We start from the raw sequence: 15428 nt of genomic DNA, 5'->3' as shown, positions 1-15428 counted from the left end.
CATTTTCAAGCTGATTGGTTCCTTTCTGTGTTTTTGGCTGCGATGAATGTGTAGGAGGAATGAGAGCAAAGGGAAGAACTCCCTACCGTTGCTCCTGTTTACAGTTGATAGACCGTTGCTTGGAATATCAACAAGGAGGAGGTTTTGTGTGTTTTTGCTTGGTAGCCTGGTCTGCATGTACCTAGGGGTATTGATACCTGCTTTCCCCCCTAAGTACATCAAGAGCAGCTGGGATACCAACTCCAAAGCACAATCTTTGCTTAGCAAATACATTTTAAATCTTGGATCTTTGTCAGGACAGTTTTTGCCTCAACTTTCTTGGATGTCTGCTATACTAATATACATAAACAATTTTGATTGAAGGTAGAAATATGTCCGCAAGGGGAAGTTATGCTTTGAAGAGAGGTATGTTTGGTGGGGTGTGCTTGCTTGATTGGCAGGTATCTTAACCTGTCAAAACCTCACAGTTTGCGTTTCCGTGTTGATATGCAGTACGTTTCACCCAGGTTTTTAGAGCACTATGACACTATATGGTTCACCCAACATTTCTTGAGGATGTGTGCTCTGTCAGACCCACTCTGCTCCACACACAGTACTCCTGCACGCCTGATAACACCTCGGAAGCACTATAACTCATCGCATTACCTTAATAGATAACATCCTGGATGACAAGCCAGAGGGGAAGAGCTCAGCAGACAAAGAAGAGCAATCTGTGGATGAAATACCGAAGAGGATGAAGAAGTCTGAAAGCACCATGCAGAGCAAAGGAAAGGTAGAGAACTACAGATTAAAATACTATAGGAAGAAGCCCATTTAATAGCTACTAGGCCAGAGGGTGTTTTGGCTGTTTCAATTCAAGCTAATGCTTATAAATAATTGTTTTTAGTTTGATCTACTTGACTGGTGGTAAGAGGAAGAGAGTGGAAAGAGGTTTAAAAAAGAAACTACATGTTTAGATTGAATATGCTGATGATGTAAAACTATTAAATGTGGACAGCAGTCTGGCATGGAGGTTAAGTCTTAACAATGACTCTCTATTGTCTGTGCTGCAACAGTATATCGCTGTCTCTTCAAGTGAAATGTTAACTGTGTTGTCCATGTCCTGTGTCTACCTTCACTTGCAGGTGTTTGACATAGAGCTGGGCGAGGAGTTCTACCTCCCTCAGAACAAGAAGGAGAGTCGACAGATTGCCCAGGAGCTGTCCGACCTCATCATCTACTGCCAGGCTGTGAAGTTTCCTGGTAGAGAAAACGTCATCATTCAGTCTATTTGTCACACACACACACTCCTTTTCTTCCTCCTACTTTTCATTTTAACATACATTTCTGAGTGTTCCTTCTCTCTTACACGGATTCAATGTGATTTATATTCTGTGTCACAATCTTTCTTGCACCCTTTCCTCTTTCACTTTTCACACGCTACCATTTTCATTTACTCCTTTTTTCGGTCTTGTCCCACTCTGATCTACTCCCATGTTTCCCTTTCCCGTGTTTTTGATTTTGTTTTTCATTGCAAGACATTTAATATCTCAGTGTTGCACTCCATTCCTCTCCCACACTGGACTCCCACAGAGATGACGAATCCCTTGTTCCCCCATGGGAAAGATATTGTTACTTCATTGCAGCTCTGGAACAGCACGGCAAACCGCAGAGTTGTTATATACTATACATCAAGGACATATTTTTGGGATGTCTTAGAGGCTGAGTAAAGTTAGTGTGCCAGGTTTAAATTTGATCCAAGGTCACATGTCACCACCTCCTTTCATCCACTTTTAACTTTAACGTTTCAACATTTTAACACAATTTATTTTTTGCCTAACATGCAGTTCTCAGCAGTTCAGCATGGTCGACTTTGCTTTCTGTACCCTTTTAAAATATCTTCTTTTCCCTCTTTACTTGGATCTATCTTCATTCCATGCAGCCGTTTATCTCAAATATTTTGTCCCTTAAATATCAACCTCTTATCTCCTCTTTCCTCCCTTAAGTGTCCTCTTCTCTGCTTGTCTCCTCTTTTCTTAACATGACATTTGCCCTTATAAACGTGTCTGTGTTTCCACTGGTATTTTATTTGTTTACTGTTTCCAGGGACCTGAGATCTGAGTAAGAGAAGACAGGGAAAAATAGCCAGTTCAGACGGACAGCAGGACTGGTTGCTGCTGTCCGCTGTCTGAACTGGTTGCAGATGGACATGCTACTTTTCTACAAACGTTTAAATCCTTTAAAAAAAAAAAAAAACTCATACATTCAGAAAATGCAGAGTACATTTTTCATCTCAAATATTTCTTTGGAAAGGAGGCAGAAATTTGACACCACATAAGAAATAGCTCAAGATTAAAAGTGTTAAATGTGTCACACGCAGCATTTGATGCAGCATTGATTTAATGACATGCGTCTTATTACCATTGCAAACGGGACCTTTGCAAAGAAGATTGGAAGCGTCCACCTGCTTCTGTGCTCCATTCTCCATGTTATCCCACAGATTTCAGATGTTATCTTATAGATTGCTTTACAGAACAAAAAAAGCGTGTTTTTAAAGGCAAACATATTTTTGCTGCTACTCTGCCAATATTACATAGCTTAAAGTCAGTGCTATTACCTTTACTCCCCTGAGCTCTTTAAAACAAATGCACTTGGAGTGAGACCAACTTCCTCATTATGATAGAAAGTTACGGCATTTAAAGAAAATGATTTCTGGATGGCTAGAAACAAATAGAGAGGTACTGATGTCATGAGTGTGGTGTCTCCAGTCTGTCTGTGTTGCATTATTGACCAGTGTCCTCCGTTTGCCTCTTGTGTGTTGGAACACAGGCCTGTCCACGCTGTCTCCTGCCGGCTCTGGCAGAGGGAAGGACCGAGGAAAGAGCAGGAAGTCCATATTCGGCACGGCTCCCGCTCGCTGCATCACAACAGGGGAGGTCGTGACCCAGAGCCGCACCCCTGGAAGAGGTACACGGGGTGGAGGGGTGGTGACTGTTTGGATGAGTGTCTGTATGTGGAAAGAGAAGATATATTAATATATATATATGCATTTTTGTCCCAATTATAAGCTGTGTTTCAAGGATATTTAGAAAATTTGTGCAACTAAATGTGGAAAATCTGATTGGACAAGCAGCTGAACTGTTGCCGCAGTGCAAAGCAGGCTCACAAAATATGCTATAATAGGTTAGAAGAAATAAATGAGGATAAATTACACTGTCATCAGATTTTAATTGAAATATTTCTGAATCCTGATTTGTTGTCAGAGCTGTTGTGACTCTTCAATCGAGGACCACGTCTGAGGCTGATTGAGCAAATAGGATTTCAGGGCCTTTGAACGTCTCTCTGTTCCCTCTCTGTCCTCTCGATATAGGCGGCGCTGAGCGGCTGAGCTGGGAGGAGCAGCAGACCTCTCCTATCCTCAACCCCCCCACCTCTCTCAGCGCCATCATCCGCACGCCCAAGTGCTACCACATTTCCTCCGTCAACGAGAACGCCTCCAAGCGCCTGTGCCGGCGTTACTCCCAGAAGCTGATCCAGCACACCGTGTGCCAGCTGCTCAGGACGTACCCGGCAGCCACCAGGATCGACTCGACAAACCCCAACCCTCTGCTTTTCTGGCTGCACGGCATCCAGCTGGTGGCGCTGAACTATCAGACTGATGGTGAGGAGAGATGCTGTTTTCTCTTTGTATGCAAACGAAGGAACATCACTTCTAACTTAAACAGCGAGCAAGCCAAAAAGTGACTGCTAAAATGATCTCTTATCGTGCTCTTTTTAAGGGATTGTTGATCCCAAGGTGCTCCAATTCTTGTTTCCTTTTCTTTTTCTCTCTCTCTCAATATATTCTCTCTTATTCCTTTTTCCTTTTCTCTTCTCTCCATCTTACTATGTGTCTCATTTGTCCCTGCCTTTCCTTTTCCGGAGCTTCTCTGCTGTCTGTGTGTTCGCTGTGTGAACTCTGTCAGATGAAGTTATTTTTCTCTAAAAGGCATATTACATAAAGTACAATCTCTCAATATCTTCTGTCTGATTGTCTTTTGATCCTTGTCTCACTCCCTTCCTTTTCTTCTCTTCCTTTAGTTCACTCCTCCCCTCATGTTTTTTTTTACTATCTCTGTGTCTTAAATCACTGTCCCCCCCCCCCCCTCCAAACAAGTCAAGACCAAATGGCAGAAATCATTTCAGTTAACAACGCAATCTTTTCTTCCTCAGACTTGCCCATGCAGTTGAACACGGCTGTGTTCGAGTCCAACGGCGGCTGTGGCTACGTCCTGAAGCCGGCAGTGCTGTGGGACCGTAGCTGTCCGCTCTATCAGCAGTTCTGTCCGATGGAGAGGGATGTGGAGAAAATGAGCCCCGCCATCTATTCCCTCACTGTGAGTTAAGAAGACATATGGAGCAGAATGGGAGATCAATCAGGAAGACTACTTCATCCTTGATAGTTTGTGCTCTGCACTTCCCTCACCACTTTTGACGCCTTTAGCTTCCTGCCTGTTTGTATATTTTCCTACTTACCTCTTTTATGCTCTCAGTTTCAATTTCCTAAGTAAAGAATCTTTAACCATAACAAAGCTGTTTATATTTGCAAAGTGTTTCATTGGCATATAGTTTTAGCTGCCTTTTAAAAAAAGCTTATTTTCTCATTTTTGATAAAAACTTGCTTGCTTTGTTGTGTGTCCCAAATATTTCACACTCATTTGGATCCTGATTTGCATGGTGCATTTTCTGACGTCTCAAGGCGTTGACAACTTTCTTTGCCCCATTTTCTATCCTTCATTGGCATACTGACAATGACTGCACAGACATTATGAGTGGACACTCAATCATACACTTCTAACTTCTCATATAAGGTCCATTAAGGAGTGTTTGGACAGTTTCATTGCTAAGTGATCTGTGTGTGCTTTCATTATTTGACAGTCGTGAAGGCCACACTGATCTGGTAAAAACAAAAAACAGATGTATGAATAAGAGGGATGAGCTCACACTCGTATAAACCTGTGTGTCTGTTTGTCTGCGTGTGTGTGTGTGTGTGTGTCTGCGTGTGTGTGTGTCTGTGAGACAGAGAGCTACAGAAGGTGAATTATAGACTTTTTTTTTTGGCAGGTCAGAGTGACTTCACTGACCTTATTTGGCCTTTTGGGGTTTTCATCAAATAAACTGAAAAAAATCTTGATTTTAGTGACAATGCAAAGCATTAAAAGAATCTTAACTTAAAATATTGTTCATACATGGTGCCTATTATTACTTATTAATAATCAAACCTCTTCTGTCTTCTTTTTTTCCCTTTCAGATTGTTTCCGGTCAGAACGTTTGTCCCAGTAACAGCGCTGGCAGTCCGTGCATTGAGGTGGATGTTCTGGGCATGCCCATCGACAGCTGCCACTTCCGCACCAAACCCATCCACCGCAACACCCTCAACCCCATGTGGAGCGAGCACTTCCAGTTCATCGTGCACTTCGAAGAGATGTGCTTCCTGCGCTTAGCCGTAGTGGAGAACAACAGCTCTCAGACTACTGGACAGAGGACTCTGCCTCTGAAGGCCCTCAAGCCAGGTAGGAGTCTCAGAAAGGACAGATCTTTAATTCATTCATCTATTTATCTTGTTTGATTGTTGTTGAATGGATATTAGTGAATTAAAGTAAGGCCTGTGTCTTATCTTGTGTCTGGTTAAATGGACTCAACCTATTTGTATCGGACCATTCACTTCATGTGTAGTCAAAATATCCCTGTTGTGTGTTCCAGGCTACAGACATGTCCAGTTGAGGACGCAACATAATGAGCCTCTTGAAGTGTCGAGCCTGTTCATCTACAGCCGCAGAATAGAGGAGGTTCCCACAGGGGGCGCGACTCCCTCATCGCTGGTAAGACAGCTCTTCAAGTTCTGAGAGTGCAGAGGTTCTTGGGGTTACGTTTGATACTATACCTCCATGCTTAAAAGACTCCTAACCTGCTGTCTTTCTCCTCTCCTGCTCTCTCCACACCAGCTGTTCAGTTCAGAGGAGAAACGTGCGTCGCAGCAGCACAGGGTGACGGTGTACGGAGCTCCTGGTCCTGAGCTCTTCACCGTGTTCTGTATTACAGAACAGACGACCGCCAAACAGCTGCTGGACACGGTTAGTACCTAAGAAAGACTCATGACGCTCGGATAATGTGATAGGTTTGTCATGTTGTGTCATACATACCTACACAGGTTGTAGCGTCGGCAGGAAACCCGTCGGAGCACTTCCTGTGTGAGGAGAAGGTTCCTCTGTTGAAGGAGCGCAGCGAGGTGAAGCGCTGTTCTCAGCATCGTCCTCTAGCACCCGAGGAGGAGGTGGTTAGACTGGTCTCCAGCTGGAACTCTGAGGAGGGATGCGTTGGGAGGATCTGCCTCAAAACAAGAGAAGAGGTACAGACGGAGACACACTTGTTAGAAACATTCAAACTGATATCAGAGTGGATATTATCAGCAAAAAGGGAACGTGATTAATTGGGTTTATTGGTTTATTTGACCTGTTAACCCTGATTTAAACATATATTACCTGTTAGTCCTATGACTGTTTATTATTTATCGTCAAATCTACCACAAAAAGCACTTGCAGACTATAGCTCCCTCTTGTGGTTGTCTCTTATAAGTTCTCTTATGCAGTGAATAAAAAGCTCCGTTAAACCTCACTCATAGGCACTCTGCTTTAGGGACAGTAGCTTCATTTAAAGTAGCTAGTTCAACTGTAGTTAGTTTTAACTGTTTCTTTCCTCAGACTCTGAATGCTGTGGTTCTACCACATATTTTCACTGTGTGGTTTTATTCTTGCAGAACTTAAATGACAGGAACTCCCTACTGGAGGGAGAGGAGGAGGTGGCTGTGGGAGGTAAAGAAGGAGGAGGAGGGGGAGGAGGAGGGGGAGGAGCAGCAGAGGACGATATGTTCTTTGTCCAGGTCCATGAAGTTTCACCAGAACAGCCTCACACTGTGATCAAGGCCCCGCGCTACAGCACAGCTCAGGATATCATACAGCAGGTGAGGATAGGACGACCTGATAAACGTATTGAAACTTTGCGACACATGTGTACCAACCTTAAAGTGGCTTACTTTGTTTCTCGTACACTCTCTGTCTGTCTGGCCAGACTCTGTCAAAGGCCAAGTATTCCTGCAGCATCCTATCGAATCCCAATCCATTCGACTACGTCCTGATGGAGGAAGTGACCAAGGACACCGGCTCCAAGAAGTCCTCCGCCGCCAAGCCCCTGCAGCGGGTGCTGCTGGATCACGAGTGTGTCTACCAGGCTCAGAGCCGCTGGCGGGGAGCGGGAAAGTTCATTCTTAAACTCAAAGAGCAGATAGCTCTAAACATGGTAACTGATTTTCAGTGCTTGAGATCTTTTTGATTTTATTTTCCACGTTTTTTCATCTCATATTACGTGCATTACGTCACTCCTTTGAGCATGTTTTTCGACTTTGTATGTGCTTGCATTAACTGTTTCTCATGCAGCATCTCAATTAACTCATGTTGTTGTGTGCTTGCCATTGTATTTTAACACCTGCATGTTGGATTGTATGCGCTTCTTAACCTGTCGCTGCTTCCCTTGTTTGTAACTGTTTTGGGTTGCTCTGTGTTTTTGTGATTATTGTGCTGTGTTAAGTTCTGTCTATCTTGTTCTACTATTTATTTATATATGCTGTATGTCAATATTTATTTTATTTCATCCTTTTACACTTGAGGCCTTTTTGTGCTGACACGTCTGTAAGTAAGTGTTTAAATTAGCTGCCTTGTTGAATAAAGGTTAATTGATCTTTTAACTTTAGTTTCTTTATTTTTAAATAATTAAGACGGAATGAGTGAGGAAAGGAATCGACAAAACAATTGTTTATTTCTTGAGCACCAAAAAAAAAGTCAAGAAACTGCACGTTAGGAATGAAGAACAGTATTAAATGTATGGTAGGAGGAAAAGCTACACGCACATTTCTGTATGTCCTTTCTGTGTTTCAGTGATGAATCTATTTCTGCTCTCAGGTGCGGGAAGACAAGAAGAAAGTCACTTCCTTTGCCAGCGAGCTCAAGAAGCTGACCAGTCGCAGCCGCAGCATGACGACGACGGGCGGCGGCGGAGTGGACGGTCCTGCCCAGAGTAAGGATGAAAGAGCTGCATGCTGTGTGGCTCTGACAGAGCTCCAGGAGTGAGGCTCACACTCTTCGTGCTGTCTGTGCATGGAAAGGCAACGGAGGTACCGTATGTTGTCTCTAACACCTAACATCACAAAAGGAGCAGAACATTTTGAGGCGTTTGTTAAACTTTAACACGTGTGGTAATGTTTGAGATGTACTTCAGAGTCTGTTGTCATGAATTGTTTTTACTTACTATGTCCACCTCTAACATTTCATCTCTTGTATTTAACACATGGTGTCACTTTGCAGTTTATTACGGTTGAGACTTTACTGAGTGTTGTATTTGTTGCGTCCTCTGTGATCCTCTGCAGGGTATCTGTCTGCAGCTGCAGGTCTGAAGGCGTGGGTGGCAGAGGGCAGGGTGGGGGCAGGGAGGTTCCTACAGGCCTCGTCCTCCTCCTCCTCCTCCTCCTCATTCAGGGGGTAGCTCCAATCTGTCCACCTGCCCACCCTGAAGCTTCACCTCCTCAGGAACTGGAAGATCCACAAATGAAGTCCAAAGAGAGAGACTTGGGTTGACTGCTTCTAAACTTGGAGGATTCTCCTTTCCAAGAAAGGCGAGGTGTTTCAGTGAGGAGTCTGATCCTGCCTTGTGTTAGTTGTGGAGGACGGGATTCAATGGGTTAGCTGACAGGTGTTCAGCCCCAAATGCTTGGTTTCACCCCGTCAGAAATCCCTCCCGGCGTCACTTTAGAGCTGTGCTGGTCCTGTTGGGGCAGGTAGCTCTGGCTCTTCTTGGTTTATTGGCTGTAGTGTGGCTCCACAGAGAGTCCGGAGTACCAGAGGCAGCTGCCGATATTGAAGTCATCGGGTGTGTGATCTTACCAACAAAGAAAGGAGCACTTTCGTAAGTCACATTCAAAGGATGAAGAGTTATGGGTGCCAGTTTTTTTCCCCCTCAAAAAATACACCAAATCATAAGAAGGAAGGCTGCAAAATGGCCTCTTAATTGAATGAGTTTAGTGAACCACAATCCTTCTATGAGTTAATTAAGTGTCCTAGCACAGGCTACAGTTTGCTATTGGATGACGACATCATGTATTTCTGGTATCACACAAATTCAGCACAGAGCAGACGGAGGGAGGTCTGCTGAAATGGAAGGAGAGGTGTAGTAGAGTCGGGCTGAGGAGGTGAAACAGTATTCTCTCTTTCTCAGGTATGGGCATCGTGAAGGAGGCTGACAAGCTGGCTTGTTTGGTTCTTTTCTTACTGTTCCAGTGTCACAGTACTGTAAGGGCACATTTTGAGCATCGCTCATTGGAAAAGGCACCAACGTGTGAGACAAATATTCAGATATTCTGGGAATTTCTTGGACACTATTGTCGCGACCCTGAAGATGAAGATATTGTACATGGGCAGCATAGCTGTCCCATATTCATTTGAAGAAGGGGCAAATGTGAACCAATGTTTTCTCCCTATGTTGATGAAGTTGCTCTTCTATCTTAAAATGTTGCAAAACTGCCTCTAACGTTTGGTCATGTTGTAGCTGTATCTCTGAGGACGATCTGCGGCTGGTTTCACAAAGTGTTTTAGTTCTGTCATCGTCCACTAATGACACTAATTGTGTCAACAAGCATCTTATACTGCCAAACAAATTCATTAATTAATTAATACATTTTTTAAGAGTAAAAACAAGATATATTGATAGTACATTTCATTGAGGAATGCTACTTGTAACTGGGTAGCAACGACAGGGTTCAAAATGTCACCACAAGTGTTTCAATAGTTTTTGACATTTTTTAAACCCTTTTGTCTGTTAAAGAAAAGAAGTGAAAGTTTTCAAAAGTTAAATATTGTCTAAATACAAGTGGCCGTGCAAGACCTTAATCAATATTAAACTGTAAAAAAAAAAAAAAGGCAATTAAGATTACCACACCAGACATTCCGCTCTGGGTTTTGGTCCTCGAGAGTTTTAGTAAGTAGTGAGGTTCAATACACAGTACCAACGCTAATGGTGCAATTAAGCCATTTTGGTAAAATTGAGGATTGTAGAACACATTGACCTCAATAGCTAATGCTAAAAATATTCCTCCTTTATTTATTTATCTTGGAACAATGATGATTTTAGCACTAAGGTCCTTTGGAGAAACACAGCCAAGCGTTCTTCAAACATCATTTTGCACATTTTGTTTTTCCCTTTGCTGTCATCTTCAACCTATTTCTGTTACTGTCTGATGAACGTCAGAGACTTGTTTGCTATGAGATGGTTGAATTATTCTAATTTTTTTTTTTTGAATGATGATGATCATCATATTTATAACTTTTAGTTTGGGCCCAGTTGCACATGTTGTTTTGAGGAAAGCACAAGATACGTGTTTGGATTGTATTTATAACTCTTTGAAGCGTAAATGAGCACGTAGTCCGAGGCATCATTTGAAATCCCCCACACAAGAATATTCATAACCAGAATGGATTGCATTTCACTTTAGTTTATTGGCCTATATTTACTGTCATTTTAATTGCAGTATCTTTATAGATGACTCATATTGATTGATTGTCAGTTATGATTGAAGGCTTTTCTTTATTTCTTACTAAAACTTGATTGATCTGGGGCCACTTTTCCCCTTTTTCTGTGTAATATTTGTATATATATATATATTTTAAATTTTATTTGGCATTTCAGTTATTAATACATCGATATTCCCTTTAGTGTCATACTGATCCTTGCATAGCCCAATTTTAATTTTAAATTGACACTAAAAGGTTTTATGTCAGCGAGTCTTGACTGGTGAAGACCTGACGGAGCCTATCATTACCTATCATTATACAGACAAGCTGACAACTTCATTTCCTGAATTAAATCTAGGGAACATCTGTTTTGTGAGTTGTTGATTTGGGTTAAGAGTACATTATACCGTTGTGAAGAAGTAAAGTTTCCCACTTTTAACCCACATTCCAACATAAAAGTTGCAATCTGAAAGAAGCTTTCTAAAACCTGCGAACAGTGAACACAGTGATCACAAGTATCAGGTCATTTAAATGTGCCTTTTATTGTACAGGCCACACAATTAATTGGAGTCATTTTACTTTAATTTGTCTTTATGTAAAACTTTGCATAGTGCCAAGTAATGTTTGTATTTTAGTGCAATAGTGTGTTGTACTCCTGACCTCGACTTGTTTGAATGCCATTTACACACAAAGCTTATCTTCTGTCAGTAGTAAGACATTAGAACGATCCTTAAGGCTAGTTGTAATTAAGGTAGCTGAGAAAGATATCCAAGAAACCACGACTCTAAACTGATAATTCCTTAAAACTACCAAGTGATATCAGCTGATAGAACTGAAATCCACGCTGACTTTGAACGGAAAGGGACATTTTTCTGTTAAATTGTAAATCTATAATCGGTAAGGCAGAGCTGTGTTCCTTGTGTTCCTTCTTTCTAACCTTTAGACCTCATTTCTGAATGTAACATTTCTTAATGTGTTGAACCTGAGACAAATTGTGTGTTTGGATGTTATTTATTTGAATGTGAAGCCCTGGTTGGCAGTTATCTTTTGTTGTTTATGTATAGTTTCCTGTAAGTAGTTTTAAGTGTTTTGTATTTTTATTTATTTCAATATGTGAGAGATAAACTCTCCACTGCCCTAACTTTACTCAAACTTATTGAGAGACGTAAAGAAATATTTTACTTTGTGTAAAATACTCGGTGTAGTATTCATACTGTATGTCTGGCATGTTATTCTGCAGCACACAGCAACATTTTGTAATGGCTTTTATTTTGTGATTTATCAGAAATGTGGGCAAAAGCTGACAGTTTGAAACTTTGTCCGATCTTTTTTTTTTTTTTACTTCTTGCTGTATTAGTTCTATCCGCTGAATATGACATATGTGTTTGCTGACTGTGTTTCATCTTTGGCACACTGTTACTTCCATAATATTATGACAGTGTACCCTTTAACATCCACTATCCATGTTACGATGTGGCTGTCAAGTGAACATTTCTCTATTTACTTTAATTTTTAAGTAGATAAGAATTGGTGGATTTGTTATATAACAGGATCACAATAAAATAAAAAAATACTCAATGTTGCTTCAAGTATGTCTGAGCTCAGTTGATAAAATGTGAGTTGAGAATTACATAATACAATTTTTTTTTTTTTTGCGGTTAACATTTATTGTCTTATAAACACAATCATTTCATTATAAGGACTTAAAAGCGCCTTACCTATGAACTAATGCTAACAAGGACCTAAAGTATTATTCTTATTTGGCTTTATTCAGAAGTGGAGTAGTTCTTTTATAAATAGCTAACGCTGAACCAGCCACTTTGGCTTGATACTTCATTGATTTTGCACTTCGATTTTTACGGCATGCTATACTGTGACTTTTCAACATGCTATACTGTGACTTTTCAACATGCTATACTGTGACTTTTCAACATGCTATACTGTGACTTTTCAACATGCTATACTGTGACTTCTCAACATGCTATACTGTGACTTCTCAACATGCTATACTGTGACTTCTCAACATGCTATACTGTGACTTCTCAACATGCTATACTGTGACTTTTCAACATGCTATACTGTGACTTTTCAACATGCTATACTGTGACTTTTTTCAACATGCTATACTGTGACTTCTCAACATGCTATACTGTGACTTCTCAACATGCTATACTGTGACTTTTTTCAACATGCTATACTGTGACTTCTCAACATGCTATACTGTGACTTTTTTCAACATGCTATACTGTGACTTCTCAACATGCTATACTGTGACTTTTCAACATGCTATACTGTGACTTCTCAACATGCTATACTGTGACTTCTCAACATGCTATACTGTGACTTTTTTCAACATGCTATACTGTGACTTTTCAACATGCTATACTGTGACTTTTCAACATGCTATACTGTGACTTCTCAACATGCTATACTGTGACTTCTCAACATGCTATACTGTGACTTTTTTCAACATGCTATACTGTGACTTCTCAACATGCTATACTGTGACTTTTTTCAACATGCTATATTATGACTTATTTATGACCTTTTCCGACATGCTATAATATGACCTTTTTTTCTTGCTTATATTTTTCATTATTAATATGAACCTGAAACTTAACTAGAAACTAAAGGAATAGAATAAATATAGTGCAGTAAAAAGTACATAAGTAAAATTAAAATAAGTAAGTAGCAGAAAACGGTAATACTTACCTACAATGTTGAGGTACTTGTACTTTACATAAGTACAGTACTTGACTATACATACTTAGTTACTTTCTACCACTAGGTTAATGTGCCATGTGTAATTGTGCAAAACATTTAGGATGAACACATAATAAATCAGCTTTGCTTTTCGTGCCTGTGTCACAGATTAATGAGCAGAGTTCATTCAGTCTTCTCCAATAGAGCACAGTGGACTCGGGAGTCGGTGACATAATCAGCTCATTTAGTTGAATCAATAACAGTGGCTCAGACGTGCCCTTCTTTCCAGAAACTGTTTAAAATATCACTCTCCGGTACAGTCAGCTAATTCCGGGTAATAAGCACTCGGTTTCAAATATCCCTGCCGGTGTGGCACCCTCTATTGAGTTCCTTAATGCAAAATTATGCAGTCATCTAATTAAATGTGTTTTAAAACCTGGTGATTCTGCAGCTTAATGGTCCAGCTTCTTTCAGACTTCAAATGAACTAATTCACTGTAATAGGTTGAGAATTGAAAAAGTTCTCCCACCTTCATCATGATGAACTTTGGATCCATGCACGCCGTTAAGTGGATCTCTCAGGGATCCAGTGGGATGAGGGGATTTAAATAACCTCATTAGAATCTCACAGCCTGTAATCGAGTTAATGATTTGTATCTGCCCCCTCCAATTCTTCTGCAATTATAATTGACAAATGTGTGCATTTATTTTCATTTGTGATATTATATGCACATCAGGCCGATACATCTCACCAAGAGAAATTGTAAACATCACTCAGAATTGACCTCGAACTTTAAAAACAAACGTATTTCAAAATATTCCATTTTAAATGTGACACTTTTCAAGTTACAAATATGCCAAAGGTTAGATAAAGAGAAGATTGATACCACTGTGACTTTGTCTGAGGGCATTCATCTTTTCACTTGACTCTTGGTGATAAAGCGTTAAGAGCATATATAAAAAAGTGTCAAAAATACACATAAATAAACATTAAAAACACTTTAAAGAATATAGAGAAGTTCTGAAATGTTTTCAGGAACAAAGTATTGAACCAGAAAAGCACTGACAACGGTCCTCCACACTCCATCTGACATTTAGACATTTAAACATCTCATCACGGTCATGCCTTGTCAGTTCCAGATAGAGGAGACATCGCCAAAGCACCGAGTTAGCCAAACATCAAGTTGCAATGGATGAAATCATCTTTTATTTGGATAACGTTTGCCAAGCAACTTGACACGAATAAAAAGGCAGGTTTGAACAATACAAGACTTCATGTGTCAATGCAAAGTGTCGGGGAAAGTCCAAAATGAGTTGCACCAGTAGCCGAAAATACTGAATGAAACAAGTGCAGTGTCATACAGAGACACTCGTCTTTTAAAGGGCCGTAAAAAGTTCACAGACTTTTTTCCTCAAGTTTCCTTCATTATTTCTTAGCAAAGTAGAAATATAACAAGTCCTCTTTTTCTAGGTCTAGTTTTACAAAGGAGTTGCAGCTGTTAGATCAGTCAGGCTTAAGGGATGGTCTGATCGGAATATTGAGCAGTTACGAAACAAAGGTGGAGTCAGCGATTCCAATTCAACACTTTTTTTAAATTTTTTTAATTAAGCTAATATCTCCTCACGGTCCGCTTCTGGTCTATTCTGTGTGCGCTTAAACCAATCTGGTGTTTATTTGCAACCCAGGCTCTGTGAATGGGAGGCAAACAAAGTGCCACACAACAGTAATCCAGCCTTTCAGCAACAGGGGGCGTGTTTGTTGCTGGTGCATTGGCCCTCGGGGAAAGGCCCTGGATGAATGAAGAGAAAGGCAGTGAGAGCCAGACAGTAAATCTAAAGAGGAATATTTGTTTTCGGGATGAGTTCAAATATCAACAATCTTTCTCCAGAATCGCTGACTCCACCTTTAATGAGTGAATTGGTAAATAGTCAGTTGAATCTTACGTCTTATTGAAACACCAGAATATGCTAATTCACCTTTTAGCCGAGTACCAATCTGTTAATTAGATGTCTTTTAATTGGATTGGAGCACCCCCCCCATTAGTTCCACAACTAATGAACAGAAATGATGTCTGAACGCTTTAATGATCTTGGCAATAAGGAGCGAGCACAGTGGGGTCACGATCAGTCAGAGTTTAGTCATGGGTATGTG

The 15428-nt window shown here is 40.7% G+C and overlaps 1 protein-coding gene across 1 annotated transcript in view; it reads left to right on the top strand.

The window, feature by feature from the left end:
* Positions 1 to 8553, top strand: part of plce1 (phospholipase C, epsilon 1) — a 56002-nt gene extending 47449 nt beyond the window's left edge. The window contains exons 32-44 of the mRNA XM_076092898.1: positions 654 to 772; positions 1125 to 1242; positions 2809 to 2946; positions 3350 to 3640; positions 4192 to 4355; positions 5270 to 5531; positions 5722 to 5840; positions 5964 to 6092; positions 6170 to 6367; positions 6776 to 6979; positions 7087 to 7314; positions 7974 to 8088; positions 8438 to 8553. Coding sequence (XP_075949013.1) covers positions 654 to 772; positions 1125 to 1242; positions 2809 to 2946; positions 3350 to 3640; positions 4192 to 4355; positions 5270 to 5531; positions 5722 to 5840; positions 5964 to 6092; positions 6170 to 6367; positions 6776 to 6979; positions 7087 to 7314; positions 7974 to 8088; positions 8438 to 8553 — 2201 coding nt within the window. The remainder of the gene's footprint in view (positions 1 to 653; positions 773 to 1124; positions 1243 to 2808; positions 2947 to 3349; positions 3641 to 4191; positions 4356 to 5269; positions 5532 to 5721; positions 5841 to 5963; positions 6093 to 6169; positions 6368 to 6775; positions 6980 to 7086; positions 7315 to 7973; positions 8089 to 8437) is intronic.
* Positions 8554 to 15428: the final 6875 nt, after the last annotated feature.

Source organism: Anarhichas minor, unplaced genomic scaffold (assembly GCF_050575085.1).
Source record: "Anarhichas minor isolate MPS153535 unplaced genomic scaffold, ASM5057508v1 ptg000017l, whole genome shotgun sequence".
Taxonomy (NCBI): Eukaryota; Metazoa; Chordata; class Actinopteri; order Perciformes; family Anarhichadidae; genus Anarhichas; species Anarhichas minor.
This window is presented reverse-complemented; position numbering and strand designations above follow the sequence as displayed.